Source organism: Haliotis asinina, chromosome 11, assembly GCF_037392515.1.
Source record: "Haliotis asinina isolate JCU_RB_2024 chromosome 11, JCU_Hal_asi_v2, whole genome shotgun sequence".
In the NCBI taxonomy this organism is placed as follows: domain Eukaryota; kingdom Metazoa; phylum Mollusca; class Gastropoda; order Lepetellida; family Haliotidae; genus Haliotis; species Haliotis asinina.
The window spans coordinates 15,640,673-15,664,450 of record NC_090290.1 but is presented as its reverse complement, the minus strand read 5'-3'; the positions used below and the strand labels follow the sequence as shown (position 1 = coordinate 15,664,450).

General features: G+C 38.1%; 2 protein-coding genes across 3 annotated transcripts in view; one reads left to right on the top strand and one right to left on the bottom strand.

Annotated features, from left to right (window-relative positions):
* Nucleotides 1-274: 274 nt before the first annotated feature.
* On the top strand, nt 275-2,250 carry LOC137255297 (zinc finger protein 862-like). Its single transcript, XM_067792750.1, has 2 exons — nt 275-1,528; nt 1,861-2,250. The coding sequence occupies exons 1-2, from the start codon at nt 275-277 to the stop codon at nt 2,248-2,250; spliced, it is 1,644 nt and encodes a 547-aa protein (XP_067648851.1).
* Nucleotides 2,251-16,704: 14,454 nt separating this feature from the next.
* The window catches only part of LOC137255271 (RNA-binding protein 33-like), a 28,441-nt gene continuing 21,367 nt past the window's right edge, over nt 16,705-23,778 (bottom strand). For both annotated transcript variants that reach the window (XM_067792721.1, XM_067792722.1), the window contains exons 16-19: nt 21,871-23,054; nt 21,344-21,448; nt 19,971-20,059; nt 16,705-19,400 (exon numbers count right to left, since the gene is read on the bottom strand). In XM_067792721.1, the coding sequence (XP_067648822.1) occupies nt 19,355-19,400; nt 19,971-20,059; nt 21,344-21,448; nt 21,871-23,054 (1,424 nt within the window). In that variant the 3' untranslated portion in view covers nt 16,705-19,354. The remainder of the gene's footprint in view (nt 19,401-19,970; nt 20,060-21,343; nt 21,449-21,870; nt 23,055-23,778) is intronic.

The following is a 23,778-nucleotide window of genomic DNA, read 5'->3' as shown; positions in this document are numbered from 1 at the left end:
ATTACTAAATTACAGAATACAATAAATTTTGTCTGGAACTTAAACTGACTTGAATGTGTATTTCAGACCTGATGTGGAAGATTCGGAACTTGTTTGCTATGAGAAGCGTGACCCACTCCCTCATCCAACTCAGAAGAAGAAAGATGCAGGCCACAAGCTTGTTTTCGATACCAAGTGGAAACAAGATCGTCCCTGGCTAAATTACGTTGAGGATGCAAATGATGAGGGCGAAAGAAGCGGCATGATGTTCTGTTCTTTTTGCACTAAATAGAATATGAAAGGACGAAATGGCTCCATGGTTTGGACACAAGCTGGATGTCAGACTGTAAGACTGGACAAAATTACTCTGCACGAGAACTCTCAAATGCATCAGGAAGCAGTCACACTTGAAAATGATGATGCTATGTCCATTCATGACATATTTCATAGTTATTCCGAGCAGGAAACTTCATCACTGGTAGATGCACAGAAAGTTTTGTTTTTCTTGATCAAGCACAATTTGCCACATACAACATCGTTTGGACCTCTCATAGAGTTGTGTGCTGAACTTGGTGCTCCTAATATAGCCAAACTGAGCCATGGAAAGAATGCCACATACACTGGACATAGTACAGTCCAGGAATTTCTTGAATGTCAGGCTGAGGTAGTGGAAGAGCAAGTCCTGCAGAAGATGAGAGAGAGCAATTCATTTGGCTTGATGCTTGATGAATATACAGATGTTTCAACCAGAAAACACATTGCATTGGTGGGTCGTTATCTGGAAAATGGAGAGTCAAAACTTGCATTTCTCAAGGATGCTGAAATTCCTAATGGGACTGCAGACACTATTGTGAAAAATGTCAAGGACTATTTGCATGAGACTGACCTGGACCAGAATAAAATGACCTGTTTTGCAAGTGATGGTCCAGCTGTTATGACAGGCAAAAGGAATGGTGTAGTTGCACAACTGAAGAGAGACAATCCAGCTTTGATTGATGTCCACTGTGTGAATCATAGACTGCAACTGCAAATGCAAATGCTAATGGGACTTTTAAAATACTATCATTACAGTACTGTAAGATCCAAGAGCCTTGAACAGATGCAAACACTCATCAGAGAAATGGAAAACACTGCAGATGACACAGACACATGTAATGTGACTATCAAAAAGGCTGTGCACACACGTTGGCTGAGTCATGAAAAGGCTGTTCATGCTGTCAGGAGAAGCTATCCTGCTATCCTTGCTGACCTAGAGAATGCAGTTGGTATGGGGAATGACAAGCGGGCTGGTGACAAACAGAGTGTGACTGCTGAAGGTCTTTACAAGCAGATGATGTCCTACCAGAACTTTTATTTCATCTTGCTTCTGTGTGACGTTTTTTCACTCCTATCAGGACTGACAAAGATGTTTGAAAGGAGAGATCTCGACCTTAGAATTGTTGAGCCTCAGATGAGAAGTAGCTTGGCATCTTTGAAAAAGATGAAGGAGAAACCTGGTCCATACCTGAGCCGTGTGGATCAACTTGGAGAGCAGTATAACCTGGAGAAAGTTGGCAGCAGGAGAACAGATGTCTCAAGGTCAAAGACTCTGTTCTTGGATAAACTGATGGAGAATCTTTAGCAAAAACTGAAGGTCACCCCTATCCTGACAAGTTTATCTGCACTTGATCTGAGGAAGGCTGGAGATTCATCATTCCTGACATTCCATGGTGATGCTGAGGTACTGGAAATTAATTCTATCAAACTGATTTTGTAAAATATAACAATTTTGTAATTGAAAATGTAAATGTAAGAGATGAAAACAAGAATGAAAACAAGAATTATTCAAAACAGGACTTTTGTCACATTTTCACATATTCATATTATGTTCAAATTTTGCAGATTACAGAACTGGCAGAGCACTTTGGTCTTGATGTTGAGAAGACACAGCTTGAGTGGAGCCAGGTCAAGGAACTATTTGCTGAAGAAGTTGACACCTCTTCACCATCCACCATCCTGAAGACTCTGACCAGCCTTAAGCCCCAACTGGGAGACCTCTACCCAAACATTGTGAAGCTCCTGAGCATTCATGCTACTGTGATCCTTTCAACATCGGAGGTTGAGAGAGTCTTCTCTCACGTGAAACTCATTGTGACAGACCATAGGAACAGGCTGAAAATTGATAACTGCACCAAGCTACTTATGGTCAGCATGAATGCTAAATCTTCTGCTGACATTGACTTGGGGAAGTGTGTGGCCAAATTCCTGGCAAGAAAAAAGAGGAGACTATGAAGAGTGAACTTGCATCAGAGCATGTCAAACGACCTAAATGATGTCAACCACAAAAATAAATTGCTGTACCCTTAGGGGCGGTGGGGTAGCCAAGTGGTTAAAGCGTTCGCTCATCACGCCGAAGACCTGGGTTCGATTCCCCACATGGGTACAATGTGTGAAGCCCATTTTCTGGTGTCCCCCGCCGTGATATTGCTGGAATATTGCTAAAAGCGGCGTAAAACTAAACTCACTCACTCACTCACTGCTGTACCCTTAACTGTTGTGCCTTTTCAGTTTGCTGAATGCCCTTTTGAAGTTTCAAGTGCCCTTTTGTCTATGAGACTACCCTGCCCTTTCGTAATCCTGGGGGAAACACTACTGTTTCAAATCAAACGCAGTTCACACTGGTGTCTACATCTGGTGACAAGTTCACTTGGTATAGTTTGTCAGGGCATATACGTAAATGTAATAAAACGTTTATCATTTATTATCGGCATAAGATTATAACTTTGTCTTTTTTCTGTTTACATGAAAAAATAAACAGTACCAGTGAAATAAAAGATATATCTTATTGCCTTATTGTTATTACCCACTGCAGCAACTCGGATTTACTCCCGATTTTCCAGCAGTTAATCTGTTAAGGAATATCAGATTATAACTAAAACCCTAATAAGCAAGACAATGGCCGGTTATTGCCAATTTCTGAGTCTGGTGAGCTGGTTTTATAAAAACTGTATTTTTCGTAGCATTATCATGAAAACTGTATAAGACTTCTTGTAAACCATCCCATGTATTCACAACTGTATATTAGTACCTTACATGCCCAATATTCAACCCTGAAAGTAATAAAAGTTCTGTTGTTCTGTGCCTGTCTCATACCCAGAGGACCAGTGAAGGTCCAGGTTAGAATAGGGGCCTTCAGCAACCCATGCTTGCCATAAAAGGCTTGTGGTAAGAGGCTACTAACGGGATTGGGTGGTCAGGCTCACTGATTTGGTTGACACATGTCATCGGTTCCCAATTGCGCATATCAGTGCTCACTGTTGATCACTGGATTGTCTGGTCCAGACTAGATTATTAACAGACCACCGCCATTTAGCTGGAATATTGCTGAGTGCAGCGTAAAACTCAACTCACTCATTCAAACCCAGAGCTTGAGTCTGAAAAGCGACAGCTTCAAAATGGACTTCTTCCATTTGATGCTGTCCCCACTTAGTGGGATTGTATTTGTATTGTTTGTATTTGATTAAAATGGCATTGCAATGTTATAAGTTATATATATAACATTTAATTTTATCTGTAACTTATAACACAAACTATCTGCTTTTACATGTATAATTTCTTTATTTTTGTACATCTCTATATATAACTTCATTTATGACATGAATCATATGTATTTGCAAATTTTGTAAAACGAAATATATAGGTAAAGTGTTATGATGACATTATTCCTTACTAATCCCTTTTGTTGTACCATTTACTTCAATTAATTGATTGACACCGAAACAGGCAAAGTTGAAGTACTATGCCATAGGGGACTATGTAAGTTCAGTAGCAACTGTTCCTCCGATTCTTGTTAAAGCAGCATCTCTTCAACCGTTCTACCCAAAGTCTTCACCAACAGCCTACATTAGGGGATCATGCAGTCATCGTTTATGTAACTGTGAGAGTGAATTCCATATTAAATTTTGTGAAATTGATTAGTCCTGCCTTATACTAAGGCGTTGTGTCACCTTGAAAGTGCAAACTTGGTTGACATGTCATTAGTTCCCCATTGTGCAAACTGATGCTCATGATGCTGATCACTGGATTGTGAGGCATAAAACCAACCTCACTCACACCTAGAATGTAGGTACAAAAGGAATTCCTATGTGTAAATTCACTCAGGGCAATAATCAGCTTAATGGTTTAAGTGTTTGCTTGTCATGATTGGGTTTGATTCTACACATGGTTAAAATGTGTGTAGCCCATTTCTGATCACTCTGACTAAATGTCGGATTGTAGCTGAATCAGAACAAAGATTTGTGTAAGCGAACAGCAACCACTCTCTAACTTCTGCAATGAGTAATCACTCTCACTTGTGCAAGAAAGCAGTAATCACTTGCCTGTGTAAGCAAACAGTAATAAATCTCTGTTGTGTAATCAATCAGTAATCACTCTCTCCCTTGTGCAAGGCAACAGTAATCATCCTTTTGTTTGTGTGATCAATAAGTAATCACTCTCACTTGTGCAGGAAAACAGTAATCACTCTCTCAGTTGTGTAATCAATGAGTAATCACTCTCTCAGTTGTGTAATAAATCAGTAATCACTCTCTCCCTTGTGCAAGGCAACAGTAATCATCCTTTTGTTTGTGTAATCAATAAGTAATCACTCTCACTTGTGCAGGAAATCAGTAATCACTCTCTCAGTTGTGCAATCAATCAGTAATCACTCTCAGTTGTGTAATCAATCAGTAATCACTCTCACAGGAAAACAGTAATCACTCCCTCACTTGCGTAATAAATCAGTAACTGCTCTCTCATTTGTGTAATCAGTGAGTAATCACTCTCTCAATTGCTGTTTCCTATTGGTTCAACAAGGCTGAGAATATTTGGATCATCAAATTTCTTCAGATGTCACACTCATGTGTATGTTTCCATTTTGTGCATATTGATTATCCTAAAACAAACTTTTATAAATCTGTTGCTATTATGTTGCTGAAAAAATGTAAGCAGCGTAAAAGAGTGCTCAGTTATGCCTCACTGTACAAGATACAAGGAATGGCATTACTGCCCTTATCAGCAACACATTTGATGCCAGGTTTCCCGATGACCTTTATATGTCTGACCTGTATTAGTACATGGTAAAGAATCTGTGAACCAATCAACCCATGTGCAACCTTTGACCCATTTACAGAGCACCTGTAGGCACCATATATTCAAACATCAGAGTGATCTCCCTTTGTTGACATCCATGACATCAGAACACATATTTAAAAAAAGACAAACAATAATTTCAGTAAAAAATATTTAACAATATTCAAAAGGTATATCACAGAGCACCATCTTGTATAAACACAAGTTCAATAAAATCACAGGTATCAAAACAGGTACACGATTCTTTGCGTTCAAAAATGGATGTCACAATGACAATGTTCATATGAGCCGCAGACAACTGCTTCAATCAGGTGACAAAGAATGTTCTGAGTAGTTCATAATCACACAGCAAAATCAGCCAATCAAAATTCGTCTAGGAAGGATGCCATGGAAGCTGAAAGAATCTAAAACAACCTTCATATTAGATAATACAATCACCAAATACTCTCTCCACAAAAAAATAAAAATTACTGCTCTGAAACCAAAATGTTAGTCTTTGACACAGGCTTAGTACACCATATTATAGAAGAGGCACATAAACTGAGACAAATGGATATATCAATAAATGTATTCTTAAAGGAGGACTAGACTCTTCAAACTGGCAGTCCTAAGTTCAAATGGTTAAAAAAACTTTCAGTCCGCTTACTTCAATTTCAGAATATATATGTATCAATCTATCAGTTAATTATTTCTCACAACAAGAAAAACATTACATTTTCACACAATCATTACATCGGGAAGAGTGAGTTAAGTTTCATGCCACACTTTGCAATATTCCAGCTATATGGCAGCGGTCTGCTAATAATCAAGTCTGGACCAGACAATCCAGTGATCTACAGCATGAGCATTGATCAATTGGGAACCAATGACAACCAAGTCAGCGAGTCTGACCACCCGATCCCGTAAGTTGAGTCTTTCGACAAGCACAGTCGCCTTTTATGGCAAGCATGGGTTGCTGAAGACCTATTCTACCCCGGATATTCAAGGGTTCAATGCGGAAGAAAAATAAAAATAAGCGCCAGATGGTGAGCACAGTCCCCCTTTAAAACACTCTAAAATGGAAACAATTTGGCTAACAGGACTGGAAGAGTTTTGGGTGGCTTTCCATTGACAAAATTGAATCATTTGCTTGTTGATGCCAAGTAGTAGCTCAGAATATATAGCATCATATTATGTAAAAAATTTGCCATGCTGATTTGCCTAAGAATCGATCAAACAACTTGACAAAACGCAAATTGGTCTATTGATTTATAGATTTTGACTTGAACACTTAAAGAAGAATTGGAACTAACCAGGACTAGTATTAACAAAACTAAGCCAATAAAGTTTACGTATTTGTTGAAAAAATACTATTGTGAAAGTCCCCAAAACCAAGATATCAAATATACATTTTTGAGACATTCCAAGAGATCAAGATGTCAAATAATTAGTTTTGAGACAATCCCCACAAGCAAGATGTCAAATATGGAACATATTCTAACATTCCCCAGGCTGTCTCTTCATACTGTTTGAGTATTTGAAGGTGCAGGTATTATGTCTAAATGTCATGGAACTATCTACATGGTGTCAAACACTGTCAACGAAAAGCTAACCCTGAACTCTCTACATCCCTGAAACACATCACATACCATGAAGAAATGTGTGCAACATAAATGACCAAAGTGTGAATTCATTGAGTGATTTCAACTCAATTTCAACTTTGTTTGATAGATAACTTTCTCGCTATCCATGTGCCACAATAACTGTAAAGAGTGCTTTGACCAATAATTTGGTAATTAGAGTCTTTCAGTTCAGCGAAGCAAGTAGCAACTTTTTTCAAACCTATGAGTGATTGAGTTTGTTTTTTAGCAGTATTCCAGCAATATCACGGCCGGGGACACCAGAAATAGGCTTAACGCCACCCCGAAAACAACTTTCAATGAGCTGTGGTTGAATTGCTCCCTACAAATACATAACGTCATCAGACCATTCCACTTAGCTCAATGCCATTCAGAAAATATGTAAGTTTGTTCGTATTAGGGAGTAGAAATTCACACTTTGTTCAAATGGTTAGTGGAACAGCAACAAAACACATTGGTTAAGATGAAACTTATCTCACAAAGGACAGCTAACATGAACATTTACCATCAAAACAAGATCTCTCACAAGAAACTACATACCCAGACCAGACCAGATGCTTGTTTTACAGTTAAGTCTAGTCTGTCACACAGTCCCGGAACATTATTTTCCCTACTGCCTAGCCCTCTCAGCAGTGTAGTCTGTCGCACAGTCCCTGAACCAAATTATTTTCCCTACTGCCTTGCCCTCCCTGCAGAGTAGTCTGTCTCACAGTCCCCGAACCACATTATTTTCCCTACAGCATAGCCCTCTCTGCAGTGTAGTCTGTCACACAGTCCCTGAACCACAATATTTTCCCAACTGCCCAGCTCTCTCTGCAATAGTCTGTCTCGTAGTCCATGAACCACATTATTTTCCCTACTGCACAAACCTCTTTGCAATAGTCTGTCTCGTAGTTCATGAAGCACATTACTTTCCCTACTGCACAAACCTCTTTGCGATAGTCTGTCTCGTAGTCCATGAACCACATTACTTTCCCTACTGCACAAACCTCTCTACAATACTAAGGCCCTGCATGAAGCAAGTCCAGATTTCTCCATGTGGTCAGCGTTAGTCCATAGATCAGTCATTCTCTGTCTTCACTTAAGCTAAAATATCTTCCGTAAAAGTGATACTACACCAGGAAATACAGCACAAAGTACCACAAGTCAAATAACTTAAAACTGGATGTTGGTGTTTTTACACCTAAAAGTATCTTTATATTTCTAGGTTTTAAAACATAATCCCATAAAACAAGCAATGTAACTGATCTGGCCTGAAAATGGGGCAAAATACTTACCATAACGTAAAAGCCTTGAGGCCCCTAAATAGTGGAGAACTGTATGAATAACTTAGCTGTTTAATACTCCTCTGAATTCTACTGGATGTGATTCAAATCCACAATCAAAGGTTTCTGGAATATCTACTAGACAGGATTTAAACCCAAAATCTAAGGTGTCTGATTTGTGTCTGACAGAACCTTTCACAACAAACACATGACTGGTGCACCCATTACAAACCCTTTGATATGAGGAATATACGGTAAGTGTTTCCTTTTTCTTGTTTAACGCTGCGCTCAGCAATATTCCAGCTATATGGCAGCGGTCTGTAAATTATCCAGGTTTGACAAGATAATCAAGTGATCAACAGCATTAGCATCAATCTATGTACTTGGGAACTGATGTCATCTGTCAACCACGTCAGCCAGCTTGACCACCTGATCCCATGATACGTCTCTTACAACAAGCATGGGTTACTGAAGACCAATTCTAACCTGGATCTTCAAGGGTGAGAATATGTGGACAAATAATTCAGAGCAGTATATGAGGCACACACTTACTGGCAACAGTCTGAAGATGACTGCTTCTAACATCTACACATGACGTCACTGACAAAAATTTGGTTGAGAGATGAAAATCCAGCAGACAAAGGTTGACAAATAGTGCAACTACTACCACCACTGTTAAGACACAAGATTATAGCTGAAAATGAATTTCATGAGATCACAGACTTGATTTTCGAAGCTCTTTTAGCGCTAAGATGGTCGTAACTTAATGTTAATGTATGGCATCTTAGTGGTAAGAAAGGTCGGAAAAACAAGGCCCAGGTTAATACACAGTATGAAATGTGCACTTTGCTCCATTCAAACAAGACAGTGAGTATAAGATTTAAATGTGTCATATAACTTATTTCCTGTCCTGGTAATGAAATATCTTGTTTAAGAGCGCCAGCTGTCAACATATAAGATGCATCCTACCTGTTAAGTTTGTGAAAGTACAAAGAATGTTTGGCACAACCATCCAATATCTCACACAGCTGTTTGAAAATTTCCAACTTGTTCTGATCATGTTTTAGTTTTGGTCTTACACCTGATTATTAACAGAGGGTGATTCTGTTCCCTGAAGAATTCCCAACATTCTTTCATATGATGTCTATGTAATCTTCACCAAACTAAGGACTCATATTGTGCTTGTTTTTTCTTTTTTTGCACTAAGAAGAAATATACAGTACTACACACACGCGAATCCAGAAACATTAATGCATCAATTTCCTCATTTAATGTCAATTGCTCATGTAAATAACTTCAATGTTGCTATGGAAACAAGAAAATGCCCTCACATACTGATAGTACTACTCCAAAAAGTACCCCAAATTATCAATTTCATCATGAACTATACTTCATCTGTCATGTTTACCTATAGCCAAATGACTAACTGGTTGTATTTTCCACTTCTTGAGGGTTCCAGAAGTTCATATGCTGGACTGATCATTATGTGCAGTCTTGCAGTCTGTGCATTTGTTTTTAATGTCTTGTTCACTGATTACAAGAATGACAGGAACATTTCTAAAACAATTTCTTAAAGTGGTAGTCGACAAGGATATGTCACTGGTCATTTGTGAAGTGGTTGGGTGTTTCTGAATTGTACAGGTGTTTCTGATTTGAACACATGTTCCTTAATTGTGTGGGTGTTTGTGAAGAGTTCAGGTGTTCCTGAATTGGACAGGAGTTTCTGAATCATATAGGTGTTGCTAAATTATACAGGTGTTTCTGACTTGCACAGGTGTTTCTGAATCATGAAGATGTTCCTGAACTGTATAGGTGTTCCTGAATTTTGTAAGTGTTCCTAAAGTGTATAGGTGTTCCTGAATTGTGTAGGTTTGAGGTGAGCGGTGTCTGATGTCCGAGTTGTTTTGGGTTTTTTTAGCGCAACACTAGAAGGTCTAACACACCTGAGTCTGATTTGAAAGGAATGAAAGGCACACTTCAAACAACAGCAAACCTTGTTTGACAAACAAATTCTGGGCTTAATCTACTAAGAATTTGTAATGTTACGAGCTATCACAGACATATAGTTCATCACAAGCCTGCAAATGTTGTAGTGTTACGAATGCTTCATACATTAGGCCCAAGTAACTTTAGGACAAATACATTTGCAGTGTTTGAGAATTACGTGTTGTCGTCAACAGTTCTGACCAGGCCCCACAAAGCAATCTCTCTGCTAAGGTGATCGTAACTCATATACATATCGTACATTACAGAGTATAAGTTGACCCCGTAGATAGGCTGACCTCTCAACTTGACCCTCTAAATCAGTGTCAAAATTGTATCTCTCACAGATAGGCTGACCCCCACAATGGGTTGACAGAGACCAGGTTAGAGACATCTTGGACGTAAGTATGTTTGGCGAGGATATTACATACTGGGAATAAACATTTACTGGTATTTAGTGGAAACGTATGTTTGTCTTACTTTATATATGTCAACGATCCCAACGATCACTGTATGCATCAACGAGACAAGACCTGTGAAATCTTGGACGTAAAATGTAAGTTTGTTTAGTAAAAGTATTACCATTGTCCTTGACATTTGACTTATACACGGTAATATACGGCAACAATATGATTTCTGTATAGTTTTAGCACTGCAATAAAATGTGGGAGTTTAAGAGGATCATAACTCATTTCCTTAAAATGTGCCTACTGTATACTTGTGGCACTGTTGAAATACAGGATTTTAAGATGATCATGAATCAATAATTTAGGCTTTGCTTTCTACATAACTGCAGAAGTATGTCTAAATATGGGAGTTTAAGATGATCGTAACTCACTATTCTAAAACAAGCTTTCTACATAATTGCAGTAGTACGTTTAAGTAAGAGTTTAAGATAATTGTAATGCATTACTTTAAAATATGCTTACCATATAGTTGTTGCAGTATGTTTAGGTACATGAGTTTAAGATGATCGTAACTCATAATTTAAAAATATGCTATTGACAATGACATAATTTCACTAGCAGTATGTTTAAGTATGAGTGAGTGAGTGGGTGAGTTTAGTTTTACACCGCACTCAGCAATATTACAGCTATATGGCAGCCGTCTGTAAATAATCGAGTCTGGACCAGACAATCCAGTGATCAACAACATGAGCATCGATCTGCGCAATTGGGAACCGATGACATGTGTCAACAAAGTCAGCGAGCCTGACCGCTTGATCGCATAAGTCGCCTCTTACGACAAGCATAGTCACCTTTTATGGCAAGCATGGGTTGCTAAAGGCCTGTTCTACCCCGGGACCTTCGCGGGTCTGTTTAAGTTTGAGTGTTCAAGATGATCGTAACTCATTACCTTCAAATATGTCTGTTATATAGTTGAGGCACTAAGTTTATGTACAAGGGATTAAGATGATCATAACTCTTTACTTATAAATATGCCTAGTATATAGTTGTAGCAATATTTTTCAGGATGGGAGGTTAAAATGATTGAACGCATTACTAAAAAATCTGCTTTCCACATAACTGCAGCAGTGTGTATAAGTATGGGTGTATAAGTTGACTATAACTCAGATCCTTTAGGACATACTTTCTATTTAGTTGTAGCAGTATGTCTAAGCATGATAGTTTCAATCACCTTAGACCTAAGATCTCTTTTGATACGGTACCATTTCACTACAGTGCATAATTTTAAAACAGAGCACATCTGCAGGGGAATTGCAGTCTAAAGATCTGATGATTCAACCAATGGGCTCCTAACACCCTTTCCCTATTTCCAGAAATCTGTAATTTCAAACAAGATTTACTGTTAACATAAACAAGTGTCAGTAGATAGAAACAATCACAAACAAACAGTAACCTCAAACGAGTATCAAACAATGGGACAATGCACATCCAAAAAATTTCTAGTTGAATACATTTGAAATGTGATTCTAAATCACAAACACATTAATACATCTGCACAGCATTGTTGAATATTTTATCAGATACGATACACATAACCATATGGGTTCCAAAAAGCAGCATTGATTAATGAATTTCATTTTGACAAGTCTTTATCGTACGTTAGAAAAATATAAATATATAACAAAAAAGCTGCAGATAAGCTTTGGTGTATGGTACTTCTAGTTGCCAAAATTAGAAAAAAAGCATGACTTTATGGTAGAAAAACAAACATTAAACCCCCAAGATGTGAAAATGAACAGCAAACAATGGGCAGAATATTTAATAACAATTATTTCAGAGTGAAATGTCAGCATCTTTAAGAGCCTTCCAAAAGTGACAACCAGTATGTAATAGTCTGACTATTCCCCTCCTGTTGTTCCTTTCATTTTCATATCTTTACTGAATGAAATATAACACACCAAGAAAATTGCTCAAAGTAACAATGTATATGTCATATATATGAATACAAAATATTGGAAGAACATCAACAAATGTCAAAAACAAATAATTTAACAATTGTAAAAATATAAAAAATATAAATTAATACTCACCAAAAAGGTCAAAAAGGACCATTATCTGTTAACTAGCTCTATGTTGAGTAAAATTGTCTTATATCACATCTCAATTTCTGCGACAAAAGTCCCTGGACTGAGACAATATGGACATCTTGAGGAAATTTCACCATTCATCTGGGTAAAATCAGTTCTAGTATTCGTCAAGAAAATAGCACCTTTTGATTCCCTCAGGTTTACAGCAGACGTTAACATTCTTCAGGAAAGTAGTACATATCTGATGAGGGTGAAGCAAACAGTATGGCTGGCGATTCACAATCTTGAGCATCACTCTTGTGACAATGAATCAACATACATCATCTACAAAAGACTTTGCTGACTGAAATAATTGCCAAGTACTTGTATGGCACATTTACCAGAAACAAGTTCATACAAATCTTTCTAGACAGAGTACTGGCATATTGTCATTCTGCTATAAAATTTAAACACTGGTGAAAAGGTATACATACATTTCATATTGTATAACCATAACAGAACCTTAATTCTTTCACCAGAGAAAAGAAAGTGTAGGAATTGATATTAATAAAAGATGTCTTTCATTATTGATATCTTATCGTGTGTGTTATTCATTTTTATCTTATAGTATCAAGAAACTTCCTTCATTCTTCCAAGCAGTTCACAAAATTGACATTTTCAATAAAAATTTTACAAATGTCTGGCACAAGAACAAAGCTGAATATTGGGATAACCCACATGACCGACTTGTGATGCACCCGTCACTGACAGACATTTGAGCTATGAATGATGTAAAATAGAATTCACACAGGGTGTATTGGTGTATGAAAAGAACTCTGAAGTCAGTGTCATGAGCTGTGAATGGAATGTGTACTGAAGTCTTATAATGGAATGAGATTTATAGGGTGATTCGGTATACTAACTCTATGCTCTGGGGTCTGTCAGTGAGGCTTGAAGCCATAAAATTATGATCAAATTCAAGGATTTGTTGCTTGTTCTAGCAAAATGCCAGCTATGTTCCTGTGGCCTGAGACCCTGAACCAGACAATCCAGTGATTGTTAACACAGCAGCAATACTGAACATAAATCAGGTCATAGAGCCTAATCAGGAAAGTTGCCTCTTATGAATTCCTACCTAGTGGCCAAAAAGAAAATCATAAATATAGTAAAATCATAACTTTTTAAAATAAGCTCAGCAAGTATTCTCGAGACTAACATTTTATTTTATTTTATTTTTTTTCAAGAAATAAACAACTGTCCTGTGAATAATCTTTTAAGAATTATTTATCCTTTTCTTAATTTAGGGAGTGGTAAAATTATCCTAATTATTGGTTATTTGAGGCCATTTTATACACATATAATCTCAAGGAAACAAATAAGGGGACACATGAAAGTACAAGTGTTCATGTATTCTTTTCCAGGTTTCTACACAAGGTATATATTGCACTGTAGGTGAAATTCTGGAAATAAATATAGGAATAACTGCACTTTCATGTGTTTCCTTATTTGTTTCTATGAGTATGTTTCAAACGAAATCCAAAGCCTCCTAAAAGCATCCAATGATTTGTTCGATTCAAACAACGAGGTGTAGATTTGTTCTGTAACCCCTACAGCAGTTTTGACTACTCAACACCCTTAACAGGAGCTTGACAATGATATTATACACCAGCCCCATACCTTCCGATCAAGTGAATCTGATGCCAGATAAAAGACAATACAACATCAGAGATGCCAATCCCAAAGTGTTGCAAATAGTAGTTTCGAGGATCAGCATTAGTAGTTTGAACATATCATTAGTAGTCAACTCAATACTTAAAGTCGTGATGGATTCTGGTAAAGATGATATGATACCAATCAAAGGTGAAGCTTTAATTCCAAATACCTCCCAGAACAGATTTCCAAATTATCATTTCTTCTTGTCGCCTTGACAAAAATATTTTTTGTCTATATATATCCAAATTTTAATGAATTGTCTTCAAATTTTGTACAATTTCTGGAAACGTACTGGTGTAGAGGCTAAAATTTGTAGAGACTACAATAAAATTGTAGATGTTGGCATCTCTTCAACAATGACAGAGTATTACCTGTTAAACAAATCAACAAAGTAACTGAAAAGTGACTTCAAAGAGCTGCCAATTTGGACTGGAGAATGCATCAGGTTTGTTATCACACAGAGGCGAGGTGAGATGTACGCATACTTGCAACTAGGATTTGTCTGAACACATGGGCAGGGACCATAAGTGACGTAAACCACAAGTACTCACAGGCACATTTCGAATGTGTGTGCAACTGAAGCAATCAATGCTAATGAATCTACATAAAATGTCATAATCGTGTTGCTGTCTTTCTGTACTGCTTTTGCTCAGACTAGACAGAGACTGTTATATTTTCAAATGAAGTTCTTGAAATGCATTTAGAATTTGGCGAACATGAATACAATGATGAAGGAGCAAGAATGAAAGAAATTATCTATGAAAACATCATGTGTTATTTTCTCATTCATGACTGAACATAAATAGACCAATGGATTTCAAAACTAATGAACGATCTGGAATTCATTACCGATTCCCCAAACTGTTGTCCTTACTGTGAAACAAAAACATGCATCACAAAAAAAGAAATCTTCTGATGACAAAATGACAAACATGCCAGCACTCTGTTAATCTCAAGGAGAGGGATGACTTTCAGCTAAATGAAATCAGGCATAAAAAACACAATAACTGGATAATTTGGATACCGGAAAAGTAAAAATATATTCCCCATACTGCATTAGAAACCGGAGCACAGTCCAGTTCAATCTGAATTCATAGTAGTTGAAAGAGCTATACATTGTGTTTTGTACTTACAAAGTTAAAAATGGACAGTCTTTATATCCCCACCATCAAAAATAGAGTAAGCAGTTCAAGCAGAAATGAATTTTTTTTTCACAGTAAAAATATTACTTTCATGCTTTATTCTAGTACTGATGGTGACTGCTTTTGTCATCATTTTCCCACAGTTAACTTGAAACTGAGCTGTGTTCTTCAAGAACAGTGAAAAACATCTTACCCAAATACACCTGAGATTTTCATCATGAGGTAAACTTGTTCTACCACCTCATCTCTGACTAAAATGCAATCAAGTATCCATCTAAGTGACCTCCTTATCAAAGTTCCAAAGGCAAATACTACAGGAAATACGGTGAGTCCCCCAAATTACTGGCAATTAAGATGTCTTGTTCTCCTACAGATATAACTCTGCATCAAAAAACACAAATCCACACAAAATGTGTGGATGTATGAAGACTTGATTTAATAAGGAACCTACTTCTTTCAAACTTGTCAACTCCCATTTTTTGCCGTAAGTCTCGTTCTTTTCATGAAAATTGTATTCTCATGGTAATATGCTAATTTCATATTTTTTCATAAAAGTGCTTTCTAAATTACCATTTCTGATTGCTTGGAGCCAAAACCTCAGCCCAGGTACAAGGCAAAAGAGCTAAATGTAAAAACTAAGCTGCCAAACTACAGTCAGGCAAAATACAGCTACTTCTTGAGACACATTTTGGGTCGACAGCTATGTTCTAGAAGTGAGTTTGATAGAGCCATTTTGAAAATTATTTCAGTTAAACTGAGGCAATACACAGAAGAAATGCCCAAATGGTTACAGTTTTTCGACATTTACCATTTTTGCAAAACTCACAAGCCCACAGTACTATTCGACAAACAAAGAAACCCTAGAGCACCTATCTAGGATTCGAACATACAATTCTGGGCTTCTTGGTGCATAACGGATGCAACTCTATGACATCTGTTCCTTCTTGATAACCTTTGAATGTACATTTAAGCAGGAAGGTGATAGAATCATCCAGTGAAAAAACTGCCGAAAGCTACAAATACATAATAATTGAGACAAGGTCAATTGTGATCTTCATAGATGATACCACACCTCAGAGCAAAAATATATAAATAACAAATATAATCTCTATGCAAGTTTTTCCCTATGAACATATCTAAATAATTTGGAGATTCAGGATAGCTAATTCCGCAAATGGGGTATACAAGAATATTTGACAATAAAATATTCTAGTGTGAAATCACAGATGAAAGCCAGCAGCTGCATTATTGGCAAATTCCTTATTTCACATTTGTTAACAGTCCATGTTTATTTCACAATGCAAATTTTTAAGCATACCTGATTCAAATAGTCATCCCAATCCTTGACAAAATATATATTGAACATTCTCAGTGTTTCTTACCACCCACAACACTGATCAATTAGAAAACCAATTCATAAGTACAATTCTGTTTTTTATTTTACAGCATATTTATCAATATACATCAGATTTGTTTGTCTTCCAAAAATGTACATCAACCAGGTTGAAAAAAATTAAACGTACACTCTCTGTGTAATGCGACCATGATCTCTTCACGTACAGTTTGGGATTCAATGTCTATAGGATTCACAATCTTTGGGATTCAATGTCTGACAGATTCAGTGACTGTAGGATTGAATGTCTCTAGTCTCCAAGATCTGGGACTTAAAGTGCAATAAATAACGTCGTATCATCACAGTATACATACAAGGTAAATACACTTGTTGAAATGATAACCTGTTGAACAATCAAAGTCCATGCTTGCTGCCTCTATAATTAAACAGTCACCTAAACAGTTCAAATTTACTGCAAAGGCATCTGAGGACTTTCGCTTCCTTTCAATAGCACTTTATCAATCATTTTGAAATATTACATTCATAGGAAGTTTAAGCGAATCCAGTATAGAAAACCACTCCTATCTTTCAATATTCAATACTTACTGTAGTTATGAAAATATGACTTAGAACCTGGAGATTCTTCAATGTAAAACTTAATTCCGATGCACAATCTTCTCTAATACAGATCAGTTACCAATCACAATAGCAGTCATCCTACTAGTTGTTTCAATTCATACAAATATTCATTGCTCTTAATTTAGAGGGTACGTGGTAGAGGATGGAGGGTTGTCTCTATTTGAACATGAAGACAATGAGTACCTTGAATGCTATTCAACCATTTCATGGTGTCTATGTTTAATCTGTGAGAAAAGCCAGAAGGTAATAGATGGTGATAGACACGTGTTCCTTAGAAGGTAAACATATTCGAATGAGGGGCATTGTGACTTGAAAGAGGGGTTATATTGATTGACTTGGAGGGTGTAGGGGGAGGTGGGAGAGGAAGAGAGAAAGAGGGAAGAGAGAGAGAATTGAGAAAGAGAGAGAGAGAGAGAGGGGAAGGGGAGGGTGGGCAGGCTTCACTTGATGGGGAGATAGTGAGAAATAACTTGATTGGGGGTGTTTGTAACTTGGCGGGAGGACATCTTCAATATATACTGAGTTGATGATTGATTTTGGGCAATATTTGTTTTTACTACGAACTAAGAGCATCTACACTCCGCTTTGAGGAATAACATTACCCTTACATTTAGGAGAATGATGAGGATGTTCCATCATCAATGGGGTTTGGGAGCATTTGCATGGACACTATTCACTTTGTCTGGAATGGACGTATGCTTAAAAAATACCTATCAAGTCTTTAAATTATTCTCAGTTTACTGATATTCTTACAATTACTATTATTTCTACAACCATGTAACTAACACAGAGCTTGAGTTTTGTATCATCTTGCCAGTGTTTGATAAGCTGACTGTACCAGAAACAGATACTGATCCCCAAAGTTTTGATTTCTTCCGGTTTCCTGTTCATAGCACTTTTAAACAAGAATAAAACATGGAAAATTTTATCTCCTGTGATAATTAAAATAAACAGGATGGACACACAGCTGAAATGACATAAAATCAGATCAACAGAGTCCTTCATAAAATACTGTGTCAAACTAAAACTGAGGTCAATTCAAAATGGATTCTCCTTATCTTCATATTTTCACACATTATTTAAATATTTCTGGGGTCTTGTCTTCTGTTTACAATTATTTACACTAAAATAGTGAAAAATAGGAATCCATTCAGACATTGGTTCTATTTTTGGTAAGAATTACTAACTCTCATGTAATATGTAAATGTCACAGATCTTCACCAGCAACACAACAATTACCGCTGGTGCTGAGGAAATTCTTGGATCAGACACAAACCATGTCTCTTATTCACAGTCACAAAGGTCTGACAGAAGATCAGAATGTCTTCATCTTCAACACATCTGTGATATATTCTTCTAAAACAGACGACCATCTTTCAACAACAGCCTCGACAGTCGAACTCATCCAACACAAATCTTGGGTTGGAACATTAATTGGTATCATTCAAGGATGAAATGTTCTGAATCACCCAGGATGCAATGTTCCAATTTGCCATCTGATCAATCACAAACAAGTAAAATGCTAAGATGCAGTGTTACAATTTGCTAACTGACCAATCACAAATAAGGGATATTCCAGTTCGTGGTAGCTATATGCAGTGATTGCCCTGATAATACTTTTGCTGGTTGTCCTGTCTTCTCTGTGATTATTTCTGGCCTTGTTCCACTGTCTCTTTACCCTTTTCTGCTGATCCTTTCTTGACAATCCAAGAGTCACATCAGTGCTGACATATTTTCTCATTGCCCAACATACTCTTTCACAGGTATACATGTACCCCATCACAATGATCATTGCAATAATGACAAACATTTATCATATCAGCTTTTCCAAAACCAGACCAGCAGACATGATCTATAAATATAAGAGCAGTGTGTCTGAAAAGAGAAGAGACTTGAATCTGTTCCAAGTCCCACATCAGTTTTTTACCTGGTGAGTCAGGCAGCAGTCCATTTATTTCCACAACCAGAAACTTTGCATCGTGTGAAGGAAGGGGAACAACTCTGACTTGTCAGGTGAAGAAGGGGGACAACTCCGTCGGAGCCCATGTGATGAAGGGGAACAACTCCACCGGGTTGCATGGGAAGATGGCTGATCCAACTCAGTTGACAAGTTCAACATTGATGTGGGACAGATCAATCATGTGTCTGGAGAGAAATTGGTAGAGTGAGTGAGCAAAAAGTGTTTAAATCAATCTGTTCTGTTGCAGCTGCATGGCAATTCGTATCCCTCCCAAACCATGTGACTCAACTGTTCTTGCTCAGTGAGACAAACTTTTGTTCACTTCTTCCTTGCCCTGCACATACTGCCACTCAATATCATTCAGTGAGGTGGTTCAAGGCCTGAAATCCCTTTGAATCTGTGCATGTCTATAGTACTCACAAACCTTAGAATTAATAATAATAGTAGTAAGATTAGTTCTACACTGCACTCAGCAATATTCAAGCCATATGTCAGTATTCTGTGCAACCTATCATATTGCAAAGTGCAACCTAGTTATTAGTCAAACTTGCACCGGGTGCAAGTCAATTTTTGAGTGGGTAAACTTCTGAATAAACATCTAAATAATTCAAAAGCATATTTCTTTCATTACACATTGCAATAAAAGCAGTGCATTTGGAATTTGGTACAGCTAGTTTTGTTATCACAGGTTTCAACCAGTGCAAGCAGGTTTGAAACCTGCTTAGCACTGCGACTGATGTATGCCCATGTCTTACCTGTTGTATCTCTTGGCGAAGATGGACGCATGGTTGGAGTTACAGAACTTGATGGTGGCCTTCTTCTCCGCTTTTATCAAAGAAATGCTCTTTAAGAGAAACAGGAAATGACATGAGTCTCCCTTCCGTCACAGTGAGAGAGAAAACTAGTCATGAAAGGCATTTACCATATCAGTGGAGCCAAAAGTACAGATATTGAATGAATTTGGTTTTCTCTGCTTTTATAAAACGCCTCTTGCCAAAGGAGTTACAGAACTTGATGGTGGCCTTCTCCGCTTTTATCAAAGAAATGCTCTTTAAGAGAAACAGGAAATGACATGAGTCTCCCTTCTCTCACAGTGAGAGAGAAAACTAGTCATGAAAGGCATTTACCATATCAGTGGAGCCAAAAGTACAGATATTGAATGAATTTGGTTTTCTCTGCTTTTATAAAACGCCTCTTGCCAAAGGGTAAGTGACTTCAAGAAAGCAATTTGTCTTGACTAAATTTCCATTTGCCCCCCTTTCCATGTATGACATTTGATGTTAATGTTTACTAAGGCTGTTATGACACACTCACTTATTCAGTGATTTGAACTGTACTGCTTTATGAATTCAATTTGATATTCATGGCCACCAGAACCAAATATGAAAGAATATTTACATTTTTATAATGGAGCATGTTTTACTTGAGCCCTCATGCAGAAAATGGGTATCCTGTGAGATAAAGTCATGTGACTAAAACCTTCTAGCGTGTAACAGGCAGCCTGGGTTATCCGGGGTAATAATAATGATGTTCAGTATGTTATGCACATAGAGCATGTCCCTTAGTGATGTGGATGAGGCGCCATAAAAGTACTCTTATTATTATTATTATTAGTCCTTTTTCAAAGTGACATCTGAAAGAATGGAACATGTACTAGCCTTGCAGTAGTGCCAGTGATGTTAGTTTGCAATGCCTGCACATGGCACTGTGGACTATAACTATTAGTCTATTACATACAAAATTTGAGTGTCATGTCAGATTGTTTCATGAAGTGCTATGAGTGAGTGAGTTTGCTTTTCTCCACTGTTAGCAAAAATGGAATTTTCTGAATACAAATTGATATTTTGTACTTATCTTGACTTATGCTTAATTGCTTATCTCCTCTTCCCTGATGAAGGTAGTGGAATACCTGAAATCCCCTTCTAGGAGAAGCAGACGTAAAATACACTCACCCACCGGGAGCCTCCCTTTACCACAATGCTACAAGTGGAGGTGACAGAAATGGGCTTCACACATTTTACCCATATGGGGAATCAAACCAGGGGATTTGGCATGACAAGAGAACACTTCAACCACTGTACTACACTGCCCATGAAGAGTTATGAGCAATGTGCATTGTGTGACTCACCTCCACTGGGCCGACAGTTTTGCACAGCTGGTCTAGGACTTTTTGGGACGTTGATGCCGATAAGTTAGTTATCCGTATTGTCTGTGAATTACTCATCACAATTTTCTGTAAGAAATGATAAACATTAACAACAGTGTGTCCATTGAGTTCACATGTTTGATGTTTTAAGGTGTCATGAAAGATATAAAAGATGTATGATGAAAATTTCAGGAATGATGAACCTGGACAAAAAAATTGAATATGAACAACTTGGTCAGGAATGGAAATTTTACTAAAAAAATTACCAGTGCAGTTTTAACATCGAACAGCCGATAATTTAGGAATTCTCTGCAATGTCTGTTGTACATGCTATGGACTCCTTTCAATGATTAACAGGATGTTAGAAACAAACGTTTAGATCAGCACTAAGAAATTACAACCTTGTAAGTAAAATAAAATGCAGATTCAGGTAATTTGAATGAAATTTATGGATAAATATTTTGAGGCTATTTCGTGTTGCTCCCTCCAAATGATTAACATGTACTCACCCTGCTCTGATTTGCACCAGGTTGAGCACTACCTCCACGACCTCTGCCTTGACCCGCACTATTTGCTGCTCCTCGCCCTCTAGCAACAACTTTCCGAGTCTGACCTTCACCTTCACCTTGACCCTGCACCACTGACCTTGTCTGGGGTGGTGAGGTTAGTACTCCATGATTGTTCCCATCGGGTTCACCTTGACCTTGGTTTCTAGTAACAAGTCCCCGTCCACCTCCATGCATTTGTCCTCTGCCACGCAGAGGCCCACGGATGTTGGTCTGTCCCCTCATGGACATCTGACCCCTCATACTTGGTTGACCTCTCATATTAGGTTGACCTCTCATATTAGGTTGACCTCTCATATTTGGTTGACCTCTCATATTGGGTTGACCTCGCATACTGGGTTGACCTCGCATAAGGGGCTGTCCTCTCATATTGGGTTGACCTCGCATATTGGGCTGACCTCGGCCCCTCATCATATTAGGTCCCATCATGTTATTATTGCCTTGCATATTTCCTCTCATGGGCATCCCTCCCCTTCCTCTCATGTTGGGGTGTCCAAGTCCTCCATGGTTAGGTCCCTGCATCAGTGGCTGACCTCGACCTCCTGGTCCACCTCGACCCATAGCTGGACCTTGACCTCTATTTGCAGGACCATGACCTCTATTTGCTGGACCTTGACCTTGAAACCCAGGATCATGAAATCCTTGGTTTTGATTCATCCTAACCTCTGGGTTGACGTGTCCATTTGGACCTCCTTGATGATGACCTCTTCCACGAACATTCATCTGTCCTCCTCTCATCTGGCCACGTCCTCTAGGATGCCCTTGACCCCTGATCATCTGTTGACCTCTCCCAGCATTCATTTGATTTCCCTGCTGAGAAATTCTGGTATTTTTGGCCTGGATGGGTCCGTCACCACTCATCTGCCGTTTTATACCAACATTCTGACTTCCCTGGTCATCACCCACACCGCCCGACATCTGACGCATAGGGGGCCCTTGTTGGTTTCCTGACCCTGATGTTCCACGGACAGGCTGACCTCTGCCCGTCGTCTGACTGGCCTGGTTGCTTGCTACTGCCTTAGGCTTAACTGCTGGAGATCCTATAGCTTGTATTGGCTGACCATCTTGGATGCCAGTATCTTGCCCAGAATCAGAGGAGGGGTCAGCAATGTCATCAATGGTCATTCCTGTAAGAGAGGCAAAGTGAGTGAGTCATCTTTTAAAGAGTGAGTGAGTTTAGCTTAACCCCGCTTTTAGCAATATTCTGTCAATATCACATTGGGGAAACTCCAGAAATGGACTTCACACACAGTAGCCATGAGGAGAGTGGAACCCAGATCGTCAGTGTGACGAGTGAATGCATCATGTGTTACTCCCAAACCTGGAAAAGACTAACTAGTAAGTTCAACGTTTGTAAACACTGTCATCTTATACAACATGGCAAAATTCAAAGTCTGGAGCTAACAATCAAACAAATGAAACATGGGCTTGAATCAAAACAAATAAGTTAACTGACACCAAAACTGACGCTGACCAACGTGTGCATTTAGCTGTGTCTTATGGTTCTGAAGGTCTAGGTTAGAATAATGGCCTTCAGTAAGAGGACACAGTCATCAATATCCCCCGCAATGGCAAAATACTCTTTATGAATATGTCTCTTAGTTATGATAATGTAAAATGTAATGGTGTGCATATGGCAAAATGGAAGGAGAGTACTGAAAGGAGCACTCCCACTAAATTCACTTCACCACCAGACCTATCCTTGTGCCAAGCTTGGTGAAGAAATAGTGAACAGTTTTAAGTTCTGCCCCGGAAAAGAGCAGTATCACCAATATCAGTCAAAGTGAAATGTGTTGGTATGGAAACAAGAAAAATATTTAACTCAGAATTCCAACACTACAAAAAGTCCAC

Excerpts from the sequence above, each read along its gene's own strand:
- LOC137255297 (XM_067792750.1), top strand. The coding sequence starts at position 275 with ATGAAAGGACGAAATGGCTCCATGGTTTGGACACAAGCTGGATGTCAG. Across the intron at positions 1,529-1,860 it reads AGCAGTATAACCTGGAGAAA|ATTACAGAACTGGCAGAGCA; the intron begins GTTGGCAGCAGG and ends CAAATTTTGCAG.